The 23,560-nt window shown below is 43.6% G+C and overlaps 1 protein-coding gene across 1 annotated transcript; it reads left to right on the forward strand.

Annotated features, from left to right (window-relative positions):
• Positions 1-120: 120 nt before the first annotated feature.
• Positions 121-21,591, forward strand: LOC105458252. Its single transcript, XM_011703424.1, has 8 exons — positions 121-322; positions 887-1,501; positions 2,940-3,510; positions 7,292-7,543; positions 14,097-14,196; positions 17,670-17,798; positions 19,324-19,465; positions 21,504-21,591. The coding sequence occupies exons 2-8, from the start codon at positions 894-896 to the stop codon at positions 21,589-21,591; spliced, it is 1,890 nt and encodes a 629-aa protein (XP_011701726.1). The 5' UTR covers positions 121-322; positions 887-893.
• Positions 21,592-23,560: the final 1,969 nt, after the last annotated feature.

The raw sequence follows: 23,560 nt of genomic DNA on the forward strand, positions 1-23,560 counted from the left end.
CGACTCGGTCTTCCGTAGCCGAGCGCGCCGATTGGCCGACCGGAGCCGTCCAATCGAGGCGTCGCCCGACGTTAAGGCGCGATTCACAGAGCGCAATTTGGCGCAATTCACGCCATTCACGGCACGACGGCGACGCCGAGTGAGCTCACTCATCACTGGTGGACGCTGGTCAATGCGCCGAACGTAGGCAGTTTGCACTGTTTGCAGCCGTTTCCATCGTCATGAGAGTACACCTAACCTATAGGTTTTTTTTGTGTACATTCACGCTGACCGCTGTCAAGCAGCGTTTCGTCTGATTTGACCAACGAATTTAGAGAAATCGGTAAGAAATGCGAAGGCATATATTTTAATTGATAAATTTATACGTTAACTAGTAAATTGAACTTGTACTCCGCGGTTTGACAGAACCAATGTAAAGATTTGTAAAGAACAACAGTTGATATACAAGTTAAAAGTTACTGGTTTAAAAATAAAAATAAATTGTTACGAGAATTATACGGATAATCAAGATATCATTTACCTGGACGACCGGTTTACTAAATGTCTTTGCCTTATATGTTAATTCATTAAATTCACAGTCCTTAACAATCGCACGCCTCTTATTTCTTTAAACGCTCTCGTCGGATTTTGGTAATGTAAGGCCTTACAAAATTCGCATTCTTAGATCATGACTATCGTATCGCTTTTTCATATTCAAAGAAATCGGACGAATAACATTGGATGAACGATATTCTAATCATCAACAAGTTGATAGCAACTTTGTTGTTGAGACAATCGTGTTTTTAAATTCGTATCAATTCATTAATTTGAATTAGAATTGAACGACAATTGTTTATACCAACACAAGTACATATATTGACCGTGGCAAATTAAAAAAAAATGACAGGATCAGGATGAACATCCCGCCGATTCAGCAGCCGGGCGCTATGGGCGTGGGACAAATGGGACAGTCGGTGAATCCTCAGCTGCCCCAGAATCAACAGCAGGCGCAGCAGACGCAGCAGCAGCAGGTGCAGCAGCAGCAGCAACAGCAGCAGCAGCAGCAGCAGCAACAGCAGACGCAGGACAAGCTCGACAATATCTCCAAGGTGAAGTCTCTGGTTGGACCTTTGAGAGAGTCGTTGGCCATAGCGCTGAAAACCGCCGCGCAGACGTTGCATCAGAACAGCCTGGTCGACGTGGGGACCATGAAGGGCATCGAGCAGCCGGATCATCGATTCAACAAGAACATGGAGGAGTTCTATTCAATTTGCGACCAGATAGAGCTGCATCTCAAGACCTCCGTGGAGTGCCTGTCCCAGCACGCCAGCTCGATGCGCTACATGCCGATGAACGTTATAACGAGCCGCACCGACACGGTCAGCACGCAGGAGGGCCCGTCCGGACCGGCGTTGTCCTATCCGCAGTTCCTGATGACGGTGCACGCGCAAGTGAACTACGCGCGCGACATTCACGACACTCTCATGTCCTTCGCTCGCGCGATAGCATCCGGCGAGCAATCCTAATTTCGGCGAATTTCAGAGAAGACGTCTTTCACGTCTGTTTCTCGGACAAAGTGAGAACATTTATAGATTCTACGAAGGACGATCGTTACAGATTATTTCGCAATATAGTAATAAGTTTTTATTTAGATATTGTTATTTAATAAATTTATATGCAAACCGAAATATATATACATTGTTATTATGTAATTAATATGTGTAAGAAAGAAATGCAAGATGTCTCCTATGTAAACATCTTCGAGCTGATGAACAAGTTCGAGCGCGACATTTGACGATCGAAGTGGATGAAATTAACAATTCGCTGTAACGAGAGATTCAAGTTCTTATTGTCAATTAAGCAATTTTATTTTGAGACGCGTTCGGTGATTATTTTAACGGAAAAATCGTGATCTCTCATCTACAAGCTTGTAAAACATTGATCGTTATGACTTGGGGATTTCATGCGCGATACAAGTCATCATTATACGGAGATCCTTCAAGATCTCCAAAGTCAATTGCGAAACGTATCGAGTGCTGTCGATCGCGAGTTCGTGTGACGGCGTAACGTCGTTAAAGTCTCGTTAGAATTCCGCGAACGGGACCATTGCCTAAAGGCGCGCTCCACTCCCTTCCCGCCCCGCGCGTATCCGTTTAATGCCACGCCGAAAGTTCGCACGTAGCGGGCAGGACGCACCGTCGACGCGGCGGTACAATAAACTCGGAAGCGCGCTTACATTCCGTAACAGCTATACCGGTCGAACGCCGCGATTTGCGGTCACGTATAGCACAGAAAATACGGAACGGCCACGGGGGGTGGGAGGGAGGGGGGGGGGTGCCGGAAAGGCGTGCAGGAAGCGCTACTGTCAGTTGGATTGGTGTTTCGTAGCGGCGCGCCGTACGATCATTCGAAAAGGAAGGCCCACCTCTGTTCACCATATTTGGCAAACTTTCCCTAATATGGTAACGTCTACTTCTAAATATGGCAGCCGGGGACGCCCTCTCGGCGCGCGGTGTACCACTGCGCGGCCGCACTCGCGGCCGAATAACGTCGGAACGGAGACGCGCGCGGACGAACCGCCGATCGGACGGGACGGTGCGGATCCCGGGCGATTTTTCGACGCCGATTTCGGCGCGGATCCTCGTCCCGACGTCGCCACGGCGTTACGGCGGACTAGTTTTTCACGGCGTGGTCGCGCGACGGTGGGGGGAACGGTCGGGCCGCGCAGCGCAGCAACACACGCGGAGGCATCGCCGCCGCCACCGCCGCCGCCGCGCCGCCGTCGCGCCGCTCCGCGCCGTCGTGGTTAAGCACGTAGGTCAAGTTACGATACTCCGGTCTGCGCGCATTCAGTTCGCGGGGAGCGCTCGTGCGGTGCGTGTTGTTGTCCCGTGTTCCTCTAGATGATCGATCACGTGGTGGACACTGCGCCGAGTTCCGCACGCGATTCCGTCGCGAAGACGCGCCGCCGTCGTGGGGAAGGGATTAATAAATGTGCGCGTCGACGTCGCGATGGACAACCCTAGCGGCGGACGAGACGGTCGGTACGCGAGCCTCGGCTACAGCATGGGGATGATCGGGGGCGATGCTGGCACGGAGATCTACGGCCGACCGTCCACCTCCCAGCTCGCGGCGGCCGCGGCGGCGGCGGCGGCGGCTTCGCAGATGGGCCGCGGCGGCGCCACCATGATGTCAGCCGCGGGCGCCGCGACGCCCGGCGTCGGCCCGGTCCAGCGGGGCATCAAGCGCACCACCTCCGACGTCTGCTACGGCGGCGACGACGGCAATAACCCCGCGGCGCGGCAGCAGCAGCAGTCGCTCTCGCAGGGCATGCCCGCCGCCGGCATGCCCGGCGACTGCGTGCCCGACAACCTCGACGAGTCCTTCACGAGTCTGGGCCAGCCGAAGAAGTCACCCCCGTCGAACGGCAAGAAGACCAAGGGCCGGGTTAAAATTAAGATGGAGTACATCGACAATAAGCTCCGGAGATACACCACGTTCTCCAAGAGGAAGACCGGCATTATGAAGAAGGTTTGTATATCGTAGCGACGACGTGCAAACCTGTCTCTCTAATGCACGCGGTTTACCGGCTTCCCGCTCTCTTTCTCTCTCTCTCTCTCTCTCTTCTCTCTCTCTCTCTCTCTCTCTCTCTCTCGACTCTTTTCTGCGAAACGCGATAACCGCTCGTGGGCGTAGAGTGGACTCTCGACGGCGTCGTCTACCTCTCTCGCGTCCTCTTTTGTAATTTCAAGTGCTCCGAGAGAGGGAGGGAAAGAGATAATAAAAAAAGGAGAATGTGCACGTGTGTGCTTGTGTGTGTGTGTGTGTGTGTACGTATGCGCGCGCGCGCGTCAACTTCTGTGAAAATAGTATCCACATCGACGAGACTCGGGCACGCCAACGATGGTTTTCACGCGCGGTTTTCTCTCCCGCTTGTCGCGACGACGGCGACGGGATCAACGGGATGCTGCGCGAGGGCTCCGGCGTGCGTGCGTGCGTGCGTGCGTGTGCGCGCGCGCTCGTGTCCGCGATTTACGAGTGACAGTACTCGCGCTCTTCCGCGACATTACGCGCTTGCTAAAGGGGGCCGGTTGCTCGTGCACTTGGAGCTGGCAGTTAGCGTTTACTCCGATTAACTTTTTGTGTATCCCCCTGTCGGAGATTAATCCAAATGGGAAGCGCGAATCCGCTTCCGATTTCTTGATATATTCTTTTTTTTATTAGAGACAGAGGAAGGAAAGAGGAGAATACAATTCAGTCCCAATCAAAGCGCTCTGTTGTTGATTTTTGCCATAATCCAATCTTGTCGCTACATCTCGAATGTGCGAAATTGATTGTTTTTACTGATAAATAGTTGTATAAATCTCGGTTATTATGAATCAATACAGGTAAACAAACATTAAAGTTAATTTATCATGAATTTCCATAAACAAAAATAAATATAGAGATTTTTCACGCATTTTTGTAATATTTATATTTGGAGGCATTTTATAATCTAAATATTTGCAAGTCGTTATATACATCGGATAAAATGTACGTGGGCAAAAATTTTACGATTTTATTTTAAAAAGATAATCCTTTTTCCGTCGACGATTTTTACGTAAATCTCGCGAGTGGAACTAAAAGGTATTTTGGTCCGGATATCGTTGCAATCGTGCAAATTTTTAAAGAATTATTAGAGCGGTCTCTTGTTTTTTTTTCGCGCTCTTAATAAAGCATCTGTCTTCTTTTTTTCTCTGTTGCATTATTCTATAGATTGTTATTTTGAAAAAAATCTTTAAAATATCTTTTTTTATTTTTATCAACTATTGTCACGCATTTTTCTTGTATTAACAAAAATAGTTTGACGTACAAGTTTCTTTCACTAATGTTCCACGCGCATACAAGTTTCTTTCACTAATGTTTTGTTTTTAAAGTCAAACATATTTACCATTACTGTCAAAATCAATAATGGGTATATCTTTTGTTTTGTAATATCTCCTCCATTTGGAGAACTTGCCTTCTATAGATACTCCAGCGCAGAGTCTTTTAATCTAGGGTGTCGTTCGTACTTCCTTTTTCATATTATCTTTCCTACGTTCTTCAAAAAACCGGACATGCACGAGAATGTAACCAGCTCTTTTTCTTTATCGTTTCTGTTTATGTTTTTTTATCACTTAATATGCGTACTACGACGTAGATACTACGACGGTGACTCCTATTTTCTTGCTCAAGTTAAAAAGTGTGTGTAAACATATTTTACGAAGACGCGAAACACAGGAGATGTCAGACAATCACCGTGACCAACGAAACTCGTATGTCAAAATTAGAACGACGATTAAAATACACTGGTACTAAATCGATCGTTAAACATAGATAATAATATCGCGCGAAAATGCCTGAATGGTCTTGAATATCATAAAAGGTTGAGATCGCACGTTCGCGTTGTTTGTTATTCCAAAAAAGTAATATTTAGACTAATCTCTCTTTCCCTCTCTTTTTGTAATATATGTATATTTTTCGAGCTGGAATAGATTTAAATAAAATTGTCTATTTACAGAAAGGTGACTGTTAATTCTGAACTGCGCGTTCTGTCTCTCTCCCTTGCCTTCCAGTTTATTACTTTCCACATTGCTAGAATTTGTCTTCTTTACTTTATTTTTTTAAATAAATATCTCTTCTTTTCTGAAAAGAAACTTGTAAGCCTAATGTAAATAGTTCGAAACTCCACATTATTTTTATGTTCATCTAAAAATATTTTAACGATGTCGTTTATAAATAATTATAATGCATTGAAATGATATATGTGAATTCATTGATTGACACAATTTGCATTAGCTAATAGTTGAAAAAAATAATTTTGCAATCTAATTTCGATTATTTCTCATGAGATATTAAATTGCTAATCGAAAAAGTATATGATATTATGGAATATATATGTTAAAGATACAATCTTACTACAAATAAAGTGTTAAGAGCTTATAGTTTAAAATGCCGGAGTAAAGTCAATAGAAACGCTAAAATATGTAAAATGATATCATTTGGGCAAGAGAATTAAAGCGATTTGCATGCTCGGAAACGATTAAATTCATGAGCTCGTGTTTGATTAAAGACACGCGATTGAAACGGTATTTACGAAGAACGGGCCTAAATAATGAGGCCTACATAAATAAAAAAATGACTAACCTTTTAATTAACTACATACTAATTTTTTTTTAACTTTTAGTTTTAATTAGATATCCATGTCGAAATATCTCCATATCTGTACATGCATTTTTAATTGTCCTTGAAATGATCTGAATTGTGTTTTAATAGAAATCGCTGAACGACTTCTTGGTAAAGAAATTTCAATTTCAGCTTTCACACGTTTCGCAAAACGTGTTTCAAAAGTAAGGCAAATAATGGGCATATTGTTGCATACATAAATACAGATATGCGCATCACACATACATACTTGAGACCAGACACATTACATCGCGATAATATTGTATATATTCGCCACAGCCTTGAAATTTAATTATGACACTGATTACAGTTTCGTAAAGTTACGCGCAATTTGATTTCGTTACTTTCTAAACTGATAATACCATGTATCGTGATGGGAATTGTTAGCGTAAATATCAAAATTCTCACCGAAAATTGAGTAAATGTTCAGAATAGAATGTATAAAAACTCAATAAATAATGCTCTTCCATTCACTCTTTATCGTATATATTCAGAAAATGTATTTAAAAACCACTGGCCAATTTTATTCTTATAAACATTTGCAGGTACTAAATATCATCGTTACAAAATCAGATAAACTTAAGTGCTTTATATGTATCTCTTAGTGATTATTTTTGAAAAATTTATTTGATTATCCTGCGATGCTATCTAAATGGCCTGTAACATGATTACGTTTCCGTTGCCCACGTTTAAATCGTTTCTTTGAATTTGAAAACTATTTTTTATGTTGATGTTATATGTTTTATATTGATATTACCATCATCAATATTTATTCTTCCATTCGAAGACTAAGACAAATACATATATTTCAATATTTCGCAAGTAGAATATCAGCGTGAAACATTACAAATATCGTAAAACGTGTCACGCAAAAAGAATATCTCATGCAATAAAATAATAGATTATTATAAAAGCAGATCGTATTCGCAACGATATATTCGTCAAATAAATACATTCATGCTTTTTCCAGTTCTTTATGCGATACACGGAGAGATCGAACGAATTGGTTTTACGAATAAATGACGATACAAAATATTTGGACGCAAGACAAGTGAAAATCCGTTTGTCGGAGGGAAATTAACGAGCTGTCGATGTCGCGTGTTTGCAGGCGTACGAGCTGTCGACGCTGACCGGCACGCAGGTGATGCTACTGGTAGCGAGCGAGACCGGCCACGTGTACACGTTCGCGACGCGCAAGCTGCAGCCGATGATCACGAGCGACGCCGGGAAGGCGCTGATCCAGACGTGCCTCAACAGCCCGGACCCGCCGCCGTCGGGCTCGTCGGGCGACCAGAGGATGTCGGCGACCGGGTTCGAGGAGACCGAGCTGACGTACAACATCGCCGACGACGAGCAGAAAGTAAGGCAACTGGTGTACGGCTCGCCGCACGGTGGTTCGCTGCACGGCGGCTATCCTGGTACCGGGCCCGGTAGCGGGCCAGCGGGCGGCCCGACCGCGGGGGCCCATCCGCCGCCGCCGCCACCGCCGCCGCCGGGCTCGCAGCACGCGCCACCCTCGCACGCGCAGCACGCGCACCTCATAGCGCATGCACACGCGGCGGCGGCCGCGGCCGCCGCCGCCGCCTCGCCGAGCTCGCACCTCGTGCCGTGCTCGAGCCCGGGCCCGATGCTCGCCGGCGGCCCATACCAGCAATCATGCCCCTCGCCCCTGCCGCCCCATCACGCCGCCTACCATCCCCACATGTCGCACTCGCACCCCCAACGGTAGTACGCGCTCGCCGCTCGTCGGCCCTTCGCGCTCCGTCCCCCGTACCCGCCGCATTTCACGTTTTAGGAAGTTTGTTGAAGGAAGAAATTGGCGGAATGTTACAGAGAGAGAGAGCGAGAGATCGCGCGTTGTGCGTATAGCACTCGCGATGCCGAGACGTAGTCGGAAGAGAGAGAGGAGACTTGTCTCGCGTTGGTGCTCGTCGTGGGCTCGATTTGGTAAAGCTACGCGAGGTAGTAACGGTTATTCGCATCAGCGGCGTAAAGAAAATTTATGTGCAATTTTTATGTGCAAAGCATTATATATCGCGACGTTCGTAAAACATCGTGCGGCGCGCGTGCTAGTTGAATTAGGTTTCAATTTGATTTCAGCGCGAGTTGAGAATTTTTTATTCGATAACGATAAAGGGATCGTAGATCACAAAAATCCAATTTGAACGAATCAGAGATTTGGACGGTCGGAGCTCAAATTGACTGCAAAAGTGAGATAAATCACCGTTCAGGTGAATTCGCGCGTTACATATTCGATAATTTTTAAATATATTTCGACATTGCAAGTTTATGGCAGGTATTTGGTTCGTTCTTTTTGAGGGGGTTGTTTCTTTCTCTTCACAATTAAATCTGCTCTCCCGAGAAATACGGCGTATTTTAGCGTACGCCGACGCGAGGCCGCGCGCGGCGCGCTTGTAGATACCGAAATAATTTCTCTTCGGGCATCGCGCGTACCCCACTGACGTAATATTTCCCTTTAGACGTCGTATCGCGCCGGCGAGCGTGCCGTAGAGTCACGTATGGTATTTATTGAATTTATATATACGCGATGGACGCGCGCGAAAGATTGTAGGCTCCCCTTGCGATCGAGTATTCTTCAGCGTTTGGCCGTACATGACTGCGGCCGATCCCGCGCGCGCGCATATCTAGTCCAATCTCTCGACGTTTTTTTTTTTTTTTTACTTAAATATATATACTTAAATATATATCCATACGTTACGTACATACATATGTATATACATACATCATGTACATATATATGTATATATGTATATCGGTGAATCTCTTGATTAAATATTGCGTGCCTTGAATTTGGTGCTCTCGCGCGCGACAGGGTGGAAGGGCGGAGGCGAATCGTGGAAGGATAGAGTGATTCCCATTTGAGACGATATTGCATACAGCGAAAAGGGAACGCAAGTCCGCCGTCGGCGCTTCGCGGGAGCGAATCGCAGACGGATTCAGTCCACGATCGACGATCTCGCGAGATCACGCGAGCGGATTGTAAGATTCGATCGGACGAGTATCGTTCAATATCGGTCTCTTGAGGATATGAGTAGTGGATATCCCTGTGGTAGACGAAGTCCAAAGCTCGGCGTGTTAGATGAAATAGTAAATGCATCGACGAGAGTCACCGTGCGATAGAAAGACATTGCGAGGAAAAAATATCTTATTATATATATATATGATTAATGGATTAATTGATTAATTATGTCGTAGATTATAGATACGTAGCGTAGAATCGTGTGATCAATTATCCAGTGAAAGTAACGAATAGAATATTCGAGTATTCCGTTTGATACTCACTCGTCCAACAGCTCTCTCAGTTTTTTCTTTCGTTTTTTTTGTTTACTTTTTTTTATTTAACTTAAATCGCATTATTTATTGAGACGGTCGATCATTTTTTATTTATTAGAGACAAAAATGCAGTGCGTGTACGCACATCGTTATTGTTAAGCATTGGTCGCGTCGATACTTATATATATATTTTTTCGTATCGTGTATTTTACAAAGCGTTTGCAGAAAATACTCTTTCTTTCCCTATCTCTCTTCTTAAGGGGAGATTCGATGTACTTATTTATCTCTATTGATCTTATCGAGGGGAGCAACGATCGCTGTTAGAAGAAAAATTCGTCCTACGACGATATATGATATTGATTCACCGAATTGGTGGTGTGAGTGCGAATTCGGCGGTGCACGCTTAAATACTGTTACGCATTTTTTTTTTTTCGTTTTGTTGAGCATCGTATTTTTTGTGTCTCGTCCACTGTTTCTCTCTTTTTTTTTTATTGTTTGCCGTGTAACGTGTTGTGTACCGCAACTGGCATGCGTAGTTATTTGGATTGTCTTTTCTCGCAGAATAAGTAGCTAGTATTTAGATTTACCTTTTAATTTAATCCATCCCTCCCTCCTCTCCCTCCAATCTCTCCTGTATCCCATATCGACTCGTTTATCGATATTGTGCATGCGTACGTATTGTGTGTGTATGTATTGTTTGCTGATACTCTGTATTATATCGTGGAAGCGAGAACCGAGGAGAAGGCAAAGGTAAAAAAAGAGGAGCAAGACCGGGGAGCGAGGGCCTTTAATGGGCCCTCGATCAAATAGATATATATATATACATATAGAAACTGTAATCTACCGCGCGTCTCGACATGCAGAGAGTACAAATAATAATAATAATATCAATTATGATTTTTAATGATAATCTGCGAAATATTGCGGCTCTTTCACATAATTAGTTTGTATTTTAGCATTTTTGTACATAGCATAGCAACTGTAAAAAATACTGTGATAATATTTATATATTTTTACGCCTATAAACACATCACACACACACACACACACACACACACAAATTTCACCTTCGTCTTTGATAATATAGTCCCTGCGATCAAGTGACTTGATTTTCTGCTGATAGATTCTCATTGCGCACGATGTCATGTTTTACTCTCGCGAGCCAGGTAGGTATATTTCTCAAAATTCATAGTTTCTTTTGCAAATTCGAGTTAATCTTTACACACACACAAAATTTCTGTCGAATTATGCGGGATAAGCTTTCGATTTTCGAGTAAACAGTGGAAATATTAAGGGTCTCATAAAAGTATTATATATAAAATATATAAAAGAACATTTTTTTCGCGATACATACGTAAATCTTTCGTATAATTTATATATGTGAAACTTTCGAATAATTATTGATAATCCCTCATGAATGCTGTTAGTATCGTAAAATAATTTCGTAGATGCGTTCGATAAATCGATATAAACTTTTATCAGAAAGACGCTTTTTCGTTGAATCTCTTTCGCAAAAGTAAAAGTAAAAGTAAAAAGCGAAGGTAAAATTAAAAAGTGAGAGATTCTGAATCACGAAGCATCGGTAACGGAGATGTTACAATCTTATATTTCGCGTTTCGCCCGACATATGCCTATTTTTGACAATCTGGTTCGGGATATATTTAGAGGTCCAGAAACATTCCGCGGGGTATGTTAGGGATTCCTTTATTTCTAACGGTGCGTTAGAAATAAAACTACCATGTATATGTTGTATCGAGAGTTCAATATCGTTGTTGCATGGCATTTTCTGGAAAATGACAACGTCATGCGATGCTCGGAGATGAGACAGACACGCGCGGAAGCGCAAGGTAGGTTTTTGCGTTTCAATCGAAATAATACACCCGATGTATTTCTAACAGAGGCACTCGACCGTTGTTTAATGTGTTTAATTAGCTAATAACAATACATGTGCACGAAGAATCTTCGGCAAGCGTCGATCTTTGACTTGAGTCTAACATGATTTCGATTAGCGAAACATCGATGATATTCGCGTCTCGATTGAAACATCAAGAAGCACCTTTCTGAAGATCGAAATCATTAAAAAAAAAAGCCGTCGCACACAATACAGAATAGATACGTTGCATCGCGTGCGTGCAATGGATGCAGGTAATTTTTGTCGCATGTTTTTTTTTGTAAGCACATAAGACAGCGTTAATAGTAAGTAACAATTAATGCAGATTACGAATATTGTATCCCGAAATACAAAACATTGATGATGCGTTTGAATGTCTCCATGATTTCATTTTATGTCGATCGACGTATAACGCTTCTCTTATATCTTTATATCCAGCTGTTCTGTCAAACTTTACACAGGCGAGATGTAAGCTTGTGTTAAGCGCATAGCTTGCAGATTATATCCTCTCTTTTTTTGCGTGTGTACGATTTTCGAGAGTAAAGTCGAATGACGAGTGCTTGATGCTCCGCTTAAAGGAAACGGAAGTAAAAGTTAAAGGGTAAGAAACGCAAGTCAAGATGGTATGGCAGCTTGTGGAGATCTTTATTCCTCTTCAACGGAATGTCGCCCACCGTGAGGTTCGTTCTCCATTTTGTTTTTCAACGAAAGAATAAGGATATGGCTTTGGCAAACGTTAGATAATCCATAAAATCTATGGCCAGAAATTAAATCAGTATTTATTGCAATATTTTTTGTGATGAACTTTTTACGAGCTTTCCCGGTTACGGCTGATTCTTCGCTCATTTCTTCAGCTGCCCGAGGGTGCCACGTTCTCAAGGCCCTATTCGCAGATGGCGCTAGCGCACTCCCTGATGGTACCGGAAATGCGCATGGAGCTTTCGGTACCCCGGGGGGGGCAGCGAATACCGCGCGAGGTCAAAGCACGGTTTATGATTTAATGGGCGTAACGATGCCGATGAATGCCGTTCATTCGTTCGTTTGTCCATTCGTTTGTCCATCCGCTCGCCCGGGGTTGCAGACGAAGAAGACGCGCATCCAGGTGTCTCGCCTCTCGGCGGGCGCGCCGAAGAGGGAGGGCAAAAGCGAGGGAGGGAGAGAAAGAGAGAGAAGAATAGGAGAACGAGGTCTCCCCCCCCCCCGTGATACCTCTCCGCGAGGGAGACTAAAGGAGAGAAAGAGAGAGAGAGAGGGAACGAGATCCGCGCGCACTCTCACGCACGTATACGCACGTACGCACGCACGAAAGGTGGAAGCGGAGTTCCATATACGGTCACCTTTGTCAAAGCCCGGTTGTCGCCATATACAGGCAATGTTCGCGATGGCAGACACTTATATAGAGCCCGAGTTAAGAGTCAGGAATGTTGCTTTTTGTCGCGCCTTCTCTACACGCGCGCACGCACACACACACACACGTGCGCACCCTCCTGCCTGGTTCCGCGCGGTAAATGCGCGGGGTAGGAAAAGCGTGTATGAGAAACGGCGCGCAAGACGGAAGCGAGAGAACGCGACCGAGTGCTCGTCGCCGTCGCCGCTGCCACCGCCGCTGCCGCGGCTTTTCGAGCTTTCCAATTGGTACCGCACACTTTCTCGACTTCCCGCGGACGATTCGACGAACACGTGATTCGCACACGCGTGCATTCCAGCCGTAACGCTGCTTCGGACGGTGATCAACGCGAATCAGCAAGATGGGAAAAACGTGTAGTCTCGTTCAACTCGAGAGAGTCTTCGAACAATGCGGTATAACTGAGGAAATCAACTTTTTTGCAGTTCAATCTCTGTATAACGATGTATTCTGCGATTGAAAAAAATTGGAAGCGAGAAACGTTGAATTTCTTACTTTCAGGAAGAGATTCTTGCGTTTTGCAAAAAAAAAAAAGAGACAGAATCGGTCTGTTACAATACTTGCGAATATAATACAGTAGAACTGTAACATTATATATAAAACGCATCCTTACGATGTCTTTCATATATCTACGTCAGTTACAGATATAACAATGTCAATTCTCACAAAAAAAGTCCTAAAAGATTCATCACGAAAAAATATTGCATAAGTAAATTAATTATGATTGTCGGGGTTTAATCGGCGGATTAAAAAAACAGATGGAAACCGAAATCTCACTGGTATACTACTCGAAAGAGTGGTAGAAAATCGCACGCGTCGCGGCGAAGCGCGGGGGGGGGGAGGGAGGAAACGGGCGCCGGGGCGGGAAAGCCTCGCGCGAGAAGAGCGCTCCCCTCGGCGCCGAGGGGTCGCGAGCGAATTCGCGAAGAGGATCGCCGTCTTTTCCGCGGGTGCATCGCGCGCGCTCGCGCGAGCGGAGAGTCCGCGAGAGATGGCCATATAAGGAGCGCGGACAAGATGCTCGCGCATCTCTCTCTGCGTCCGCTAGGTAGGTAGGTAGGTAGGTAGGTTGGTAGGTAGGTAGGTAGATAGGTATAGGTACGCACGTTTGTACGTACATACGTGCGTATGTAGCGCGTTCGGTAGCGTTTATCTTATGTGTTTCTTTGCTTGTCGTTGTTGTCGTTTAGAGAGACCGCGAGACCGATCCTCTCCTCGCGAGAATAGGCGCGAGTTATCCATCCGCTCCGATCCCCCGCGCCCCTCGACGACGGCCCGCGTTCGGCACACGTCTCTGTAATGCTGTTTTTCTGTCGGTTTCAGGAGGACGGCGCGTCGCCCAGATCCGACGTCTGCGCCAACGAGAGCGACGGCGAGAGCAGCGACGGCGACTCCAAGGATCCTCTCAAGATCAATCACTCGGGTGAGTCTCGCGCGTGGCTGCCGTAGGATCGAGAGGATCGCGCTGGGAGGACGGATCTGTGCTTGGATTAGAATTCGTAAAGCCTGGCTTCTCTCGTCCTCCCCCCCTCATGAGTTCCCTGGTACGCGTGGAATACTGTACGCTTTCTAAAACATTATATGATATACTTGTAGGCTTGTATGTGACATTCGTCCCGTATGCGAGAGCGAGAACTTTTTTTTTTTTATTGTCTTTGTCCGAACTATTTGAACTGCAGGATCAGATGTAGAATGCAACTATAGTCTAAAAAAAGAGACAAAAGAGAAATATCCAGGATTCAGGAAGTTGAAGTCTCGATGGAGATAAATGGTTGTACGATTTATTTCCATCAATATGTGTTTCTCTTAAAATATGTGTACAAATTTATATTAAAATTCTGAGAAATCATTTATTTATTTATATATATATATTATTTTTTTTAATGATCAAGTGGCGCAGACGTTCAATACACATCTTCTATCGCGATACTTTTGCAGTTCAAAATAGAAGTAATATGAGATCCTCGAAAGTTAAACATACGGAGAGGAGACCGCGATATCTAGGTCTCGGAAAAATGACATACTCGTATTTGATGTGATCTCGTTGATTCGTGCATTATTCTTCGAGTTAACGCAAGGTCCGCTTGAATCTCCATAAGCGCTGAAACGGAGCGCTTTTGAGTTCGCGTTGTTGTGGCGTAAAACCGTATCGCACACCACTTACGCGGGCACGATTATTACAGCCGCCCGAGTTTGCGCAAGGTTCACTTGTCAGATTAAGTTCTGCGGTTACGTCGATTTTCTGTCATTCATGGCCGCGATTATTCATGATATACCTTTCGCTGTTCCACATGGAGAGATATGCCTCCCACGTAACGGATATTTTTTTTTTTTTTTTAGAATTTTCATGCAACGTGTCTTTAGCAAATCGTGTATATTACGTTGGAAATTGCGAGGTGTGTGAACATAAGTCAACTGTATACATATATAGGGGCAAACTTTTCGTGGCGCGAATTTTTCATGTTGTCGATCTTTCTCTCTTTCGCAAAAAGAGTAGAGACCGTTTTTTTTTTCGTGTCGAGCTTATCGAAAAAGCTCGCGATTAAGGAACGATCCGGAGAACGAGATTGCCGGATCGCGCGCGAAATCGCGTGGCGTGCGTCGGCCGGCAGCCCCCTCCCCTCCCCCCCTTCGCGTCGTCTGTATGCTAATCGCGTCGTCTAATTGTCGTCGATACCATTCGCGTCGCGCTTGACCTCATCGCGCATTGATAACGAACAGCTGGTCGGACGGCGCGGCGGGCGGGGGGTAAACATACGCGCACACGGTGTACACACCACACCGGTGCAGCGGACGGACGCGAGAGGAGGAGGAGGAGGATGTGGAGAAGGAGGTGAGGGAGGAGACGAAGAAAGAGGGAGCGAAGCGTGAGAAAAGGTGGGAGGGAGGTGCGGGGCGGGGGAGGAGGGGGAGAGAGAGGACGTTTAAAATGCGAAAGGCGTGCGAGCGATGACGGGGTTATCCGTGTAGGGAGTACGCAAGCAGTCGCGCGCGGCACGGCGATGACCAAACTTAGACGGCAACCGTGCTGCCTAACTGGGAAGTAGGATCCGGTCGAAAGCCGCTCGCCGTCCGCGTCGCGCCGCGCCGCGCCGCGCTCCGCAAAAGAGCGCTCGCGCGCGCGGATGCAGGTGTACACATAAATATCGATGCTAATGCGCGTCGCGTGGATGCCATTCTATCGCGCTGCTTAACCCGATCGCCGCGTCGCGATCGCGCTTCCTTTTTTCTTTTTTTTTTCCCTTCCTCGCTCGGACTCGGCCGACCGGCCGTCGCTCCCGTCGCGTCGGCCACGCGAATTCGACGCGATTAAAGTCGGCGCGACGCGACCCGCCGCCGACTTTATTCACCGTCCCCGCGTACGAGAGGGCGACGAATGCATAATATATCCCTGCGGCATATAACGAAGGCGCGTGCGAGAGATCGGCCGGTCGTTATCGGGAATGTGTACCGCGTGCGCGGAGTGCGCCTTTAATTAGGCGCGTTTGTTCTGGGCTGGGATAGGTATAGAAAGCGCATGCGAGAGACGTTTTTTTTTTCCGCGTATAAACGGGAAACGTGTAGAACGTTGTCCTTGAAAGAGTTTTTCGATATACTAACAGACGCTTTTCGCACTGAGCACTAATGTACAATAATTTTGCAAGACCTAACAGATTTGTAACTGCAGCAGAGTATACTTCTGAGGCAAAATTCGAGGAAATATTATTTGAAGCATTTGTTTGCAATAATGTTATCTATTTTCAAGTATAGAATACGCTTACGAAGGAATGTTTGCTATACGTATTAACACTAATTAACGCTTACATTTTATCGCTCGCCAAGAGTTTTATTCACATATTGATTGATAAGCCAGCATTAAATATGAAGTAGTTATTATAGAAACGTTAGATACTCTATGATAATATTTATGGATTTATGTATTGAGGTGCCTATTGCAAATAATCTAATTGCCGAAATTAGGTTTTCAATTTTAAAGCGTTAAATGATTTCATAAGCTATTAACGCTGCATGAAATAAAATATAAGTTATTAACTTACGGAACCATATAAATGCTTTAAAATAGGCAGCCGAATTTTGGCAGTGCTTATTACTTTTAGATTACTAAATCACTTTAAATCATATATGTTATACATGATTTAAATGTGGCGAATATATTCGGCTAAACAACTTTAAATTATGTTTTACATGATTTAAATGCGGCGAATATTCGGCCACATCAGTTTGAAAATATTATTAATTACGTTACTCTCGATAAATGATTTCGTGGTTCGCGCGCGACTGTTATTCTTTTAAATTATTTTCTTTTGCTTTTTTTTTACTCTTACTTTATCCCCTGAAAATTTATCGTGTATCGCTAAGAGGCACGCATATATATAACGAAATGCAATAATTCATATGGAGATATGGTTGAATCAGAGCGCAAATTCGCACTTGGGTGGTCCGGTTTGAAATCTCGACTCGCGGGGCCGTCATTCCTAAGTTTTTCTCGGCGATATACATCTGTACCGGGGGAGAGAAAACAAGTTCAACTTTAACGTCGAACGACGTTGCATTTCACAATTTCGATACAAATAAGGGATATACACGGGAGCCTCTCTCCTATATTTTACGTCATTCGTATCTCCTCGTCCGCTCTCGGACGTATATACGTGCCGCCGCGCCGCCCCGTTGATTCTCCCGTCCCAGAAAAAAAAAACGGAGTAACTCATCTCGTAACTCGTCGGGATATTGGAGGGCGGAGTACATAAAGTGTTTAAAATATATCGCGAAACCGAGAAGTCCGGCGGACTTTAACGCTCAAGTGTACAATAACCCGCCCGCGAAACATCGCGCCGATCGCGTCCGCGCGGCCTGCAACCACAGCTCACCACGCTCAATTCCTCTTTGATTTCCTAGGAAATGTGCCTTCGTTCTCTGCAGGGATTATGTACCAGGTGCCTCAGAGCGTCATTTATTCGCCGAGTCCAGGGGTCTTGCTCGGCATAGGACAAAACGGGCAACCGGTGCAAATATCTCAGGACGGAGGTAGGTTTTCTTTCTCCGCGCCGCGCCGCGCCGCGCTGCGCTCGATGAAGGAGGAACGTACGCGGGTTTTACGCGCGGTGGAGTTTACGCAACGCAATGTCGCGCGGCACGCGTTTCGAAATGCCCTTACGCGAGAGGCGAGAGAGGGAACTCACGGGCAGGATTCGCGAAGGAATCGGTGGTTCTGTGTCGGAGGCACATACGCGGTGGATTTTCTCGCGCGGAAATCGCTCGCGTAGCACGTAAATCGCTCTCCCGCCTTCCGTCTGAATCACCGGCGATAATATCGGTTGACAATTGCGTATCGGGCGCGAGATTATGACTAATAAATTTACGTAACGCGTGCTGCGGCCGATCGCGTGAAAATAAATAATGCGTTTCGCACGCACCGTTTATCACCGAGACGGCGTTAGGAATAATAAGGAGGAGGAACGGATGCAACGGTATTAAATGACGAATCGGGGAATGCTGTTAAACGATCGATTATTTATCAAAGACCAGTCTCATCTTTATTGTACAATGTTATTGTACAAATATATATATATGTATACTTTCGATTTTGCGATATGATTATTCTTAATTTCATGGCCACACATTACTTTAATTTTTTCGCGAATGCTCCATGTATAACACTTTCCATATTTAGAATAGCCAGGTATTCTAATAGAGCCCAAACTCGATCAATCTATAGCGGTCAATTATTGGCCGAAAATTTGTCATTCAATATTGAGCTATTATCGGCAAATAATCGGGTGTCTATTTACTTTACTTCTACAATAATACGGCGATGAAATTCCATTTCAGGATCAACATTGTATAATCAAGCACTATTGCAAGAAATTTATGATATTAGGTCATATCTAGTGAATATAATTGTACGTTGGTATTTGTGATAAAAAATAATTTTTATAAATACAAACACGAAATATTGTTTAAAATGTATATTTAATTTCTTCACACAAAAATTATTTATATTCCATTTCTATTATTTCTAATTTGCCATTCGCAAGTCGTTTTATAGTTTGCCATTTTCAGATCCAACTTATCGTCTGATTATAATTCAACATTGGATTAATGCATTAATTGTCAATACTGGATCAATATTGAAAATTCAATAGCTAGTAATGACTCAATGGGTCAGAGTCGTCAACTTTATATTATTAAAACCTTATATTATTTGCGGCTGCATCGAGGTTTCAATTTCTGAATTTATTGTTATTACACGCAGACGTGGAAATTGTACTAATTAGAATTAAAATAAATTAATTAAATTAAACTAAAGAAAAGTATGTCAGGATATAAATAGTATCGTCGTCTAAGTTTTCAATTGACTTCGATTCCATGCGATGCGAGTAGAGAACTAGCAGATTTTTCAAAAAACATGCTCGTGGACGGAAAAAGCGAACCGCGGGGGGAGGGGGGAGGGCCGCAAAGGAGGAAGGCTCGAGCAGGAAATGTTAGCGTCGCGCTTCTTCTTTCTTCGCGTCTGATTTGATTTTCCCTTGCGGCTTCCTTATAGGTACAGTAGCACCGGTGGCGAACTCGTCGCAGTCGAACCAGCCGTTCATCACGATACCGCTGAACGTCGCGATGAGCGCGGCGGGATTGTCCTTACCGGTGACCTCCAGGATATCCTCCAGGTCGCCAACGACGACGACGACGACGACGTCGGCGGCAGCGGCGGCGGCGGCGGCGGTGGCGGCGATGTCCGCCTGCAGCGACTTGCCTTCCGACCTGAGCAAAGATCGGGAATGACGCGGGAATTATCCGACGAGCGGAATCTCCGACGACGATGACGACGAAAGTAGCAGTTAAGCCTCCGCTTTCTCACTCGCCACACAGGCGGAAATTCGTCGTGCAAATTCGTCGGACGAATCGCGGAAACGGATTCTCGCGCGCGCGCGCGGATATCTCCGGACCTGTGATACTTCCACGTCCGGGATAACATCGGGGCGAGTGATCCAGGTTTTTCGAGTGGATCACGAGCGACTAAGACTCCATCGCCCAATGTGGGATTCTTCGCCCCCTCCCCCCCCCCTTCGTGCTCTCGTTCTCGGGAACGGATGTTTGCATATGGCTCTTTTATACGAGGGAAACTAAGAGAACTTAGGATCTGCTAGTAATCATGTACTTTTCGGTTAAGGCAACATAAACAGCGTGAAATTAAATTAATAATGGGGCAAGGGCAGGGTTTCTCTAAAGAGGAAAAGATCGAGAACTTCTTATCCTAGAAAAATACATTTGCAGAATATATTGACTGTAAATCGCTGGACCGAAGATTTTGCCTAAATAACGAACTGAATATCTCGAGGTATAAATCATTGCGTGATAAACTCGTCAATTGTGACTATTCGATACCTATATCTCTAAACGTTAATAAAACTTCAAAACCGTTTTTATAGAGAAAAAAATGGCTGAGACTTCATCTTCTCTTGGCCTGTGTTACTCCAGATCTTATTTCGTAAATTATTAAGCTCTTTCGCTCAGATTTTTGTATGGTTTTTTACATGCTAATCGATCTGTTATAGTTTTCTAAATATATACGATATATAGGTTTTATTTAATTAATTATTACAAAGCAAAATTGAAAATATGTGGCAACCTTCTTAAAATCTGCATAATTTCACTTCAGCGTTAGATGCTCGAACCGCACATATATCTGGCGAGTATCCAGATACGTGGCAAACGGTCAATACGCGTTTTCGGGTATTCGCGTCGATCGTTTTGTACCGCGGAATAGACTTGAACGTTTCTCCTCCTGTGCGCGATACTTAATACGTATACATGTATAAAAATATATACATATATATATATATATATATATATATATATGTCGGTGATATATCTCGCCACCCTCGCGTGTGCCCGCTATCGCCCGATCGTAATTTTCAGCGTAATACGCCTAATCCGAATCGCACTATAAATACCCGAATAACCGGAACAAAAAATACACTCTGGACGGACCTCAGTAGCGTATTCCGAGAATGCTCACTGCCAATTATGAGACTGACATCGCATATACGAATGCAATATCTAATCCCAACAGTCGCGTCGAGCGTTTGGTTTTTACTTGTACCAAACGATCACTTTGTAGCACAGTTTTGATTTATTTTTACTGAGAGTAGATTTGCTCACGCATCGTCCCGATCTTACCAAAAAAAGCACGGCATGTAATTATCAAAAATAAATCATGCTGCAACGATATTTAAAGAAATTTCTTACGCCATATTTTTTTTTTATACGCTTTTCATAATAAATATAGAAACGGACGAGCGTGATGCTTCTTCAATATTTCATCGTGAATATCTCTATAAAATATATATATAAACGCTTCTGCATTCTGGTAGTAAATTTATAATTACCGCAAGTATTGTTACTTCAATTCATATCCTGAAATATCAGAATGTCAATTATTTATCATTGCGAAACACGGAAAATCGTGCATCTCCAAATCTGCGTCACTTTGCAACAAGCAAAGTGAACTATCGATCATGGAGAAGCAGCAGTTCTTCTTTAATTTGTAATCCTTGAATTATCGACTTGGACATCAGTTTCGCTCACGTATTGCGCATGCTGATGTTGCGCATCAGTTTTTTTTTTTTGCGACTGTTGAAGCGTCAGAATCAAGCGAGAGTGCATACGTGTGGACTAGAATATTGTTCGAGTAAAGATAATAGTTCACGCTAGAATTTTTTTTTGTTTCAGATCCAATATATTGAAAGACTATCCTGACGTAGGGAATATTCTCCAATGTCGTGTTGGGCGTTCGAAAATTGTTGTTGAAGAAAGATAATTTAAATTGCCGAAAGAAGGCCTAAAAAGCTTAGCGAACCTTAGCCTAAAAAAAAAGATCTTAACGATTCTGAAACTATTTAATGTATTTCCGACAATATTTTTTTCCGATAGCATTTCCGATAATCTGCATTCTTATAGAAAATTTTTACTCACATAGAAAAAGTTCGATGCATCAAAACTATATCGAAGTTCTCCAAAGCGGATGTATAATATTTTCCGAACGTGAATATTCGCGCTATCATTTGCTGCGAGGACGAGTTTCCTCTTACCGATAGACATCAATGTTTTTCAGCCTGATGGGCGAGTGTCATCCGCGTGTCGCGATTTTCATGTAGAAACGATAAATTTCATCGTCGTATCGAGTTGTATTTTGCTTAACGGCGCAGGTGCGCGCGACGCGGTCGCGCGGTAAAAAGGAGCACGCGTTCGAGATAACGCGGGCAACATTTATGAAATAATGAACGACAACTTTCCCCCCGAGTTTTTTTTTTATCGGGACACCGTTCGAATCGATATCATCTCGCCGAAAATGTATGTTAACGATATTATTGAGAGTATTGCAGATCTCCGAGTATCCTGTCAATTAGTATATATCAGCATATGAATCCCGCTGCCTATTAGATTTGTAAAATATAAGCGCGAATTACACCAATGTTTACATCGCGTTTAAATTAGAATTCATACTACGCGATGAAAAATGTCTAAGAAGAATCTTACAATATTGATATTGTACGCGCTCATCAAAACGAATTAATTATGACAAATCATTTTCACTTCACTGTAATTAATCGTACACAGAAAAATTTTTCTTTAGGTTCGAAAAAAAAAATTGTTTCAAATAATCTTTTTTTTCTGACAAACAATTAAATGCTACAAAACTTTTGTAAAATACAAAAATTTGAATTCTACAAAAAATAGTGATTTATTTAATTATATTGTTTTAATGAAATAAATATAAGCCAAAGAAATAGAAATACTAAATGTAAAGAATTTTTTTTCTGTGTATATCATCATTTTATAAATTTAAAGACTAGTCCATTTTTGCGCGTATACTTCGAATTTAATCATGATTTCCTTGATGTTTACAAAGGATGTGCCCGTAATTCGCCGCTACCGCTATTTGTTAGCCTAATTTTTATTTACAATTAATGAAGATTTGACAATTCGAGCACTTGTGTGCATAAATAAATTAATAACAAAATCACAAAAATCATCTGAAATAATGAATAGTATTAGGTTATATCTTCCGTTTAACGTTTCATTCTGCTGTCGACAGTAGGCGTAGAAGGAATTCTTTAATCACACATGAATCTATTTAATGGCTTCTAGCGCGATATGTTTTAAAAGTATGTTAAGAACGTGCAATTTCCGGCGAATGCATTACCGACGTTCGGATCGGAAGCGGGTCTTTACGAGGACATTTACATCGTAAATATCATAAGCGAGATACTCAGATCAACGGGGTCTGGAGCGATTAAATCCGATTTGCGGAAACGAACAGCGACGTATGGTTTATTGTTTATTGCCATGAAAAATATTGCAACTCATGGATCTGCATAAAATCTAGCGCGATGAAAACTCGAGATACTAAACGTAGATAAATAAATATAGCGCAAGGATCGTACGATGTAATAGATCGCCTATGATGATCTTAGAGCGCGTAAACGTAGAGCGTGTAAACGTCGATCATTATATTGCGAGTGATCAACAACTGCGGCGTAATCTTGATGAATTTGTAAATCATGAATCTTGCAGAGGACAGAATGTTTATTGCGACGTCAGATATACTTTGGAATGTGCAATATATTGTGAACTTCCAATTCGGAGGTTGTTATTGTTTTAGTAAGCTTCAGCGTAATCTAGCTCGACACGGACAGACACGTATAGTAGCGTGGATAAAATAAAACGAAGTATTACACAGCATGTCGAAAATCGGATCTTTTAAAAAAAAGATGAGAAATAATTTA

This window comes from Wasmannia auropunctata, unplaced genomic scaffold (assembly GCF_000956235.1).
Source record: "Wasmannia auropunctata unplaced genomic scaffold, wasmannia.A_1.0 LD334579.1, whole genome shotgun sequence".
Classification (NCBI taxonomy): domain Eukaryota; kingdom Metazoa; phylum Arthropoda; class Insecta; order Hymenoptera; family Formicidae; genus Wasmannia; species Wasmannia auropunctata.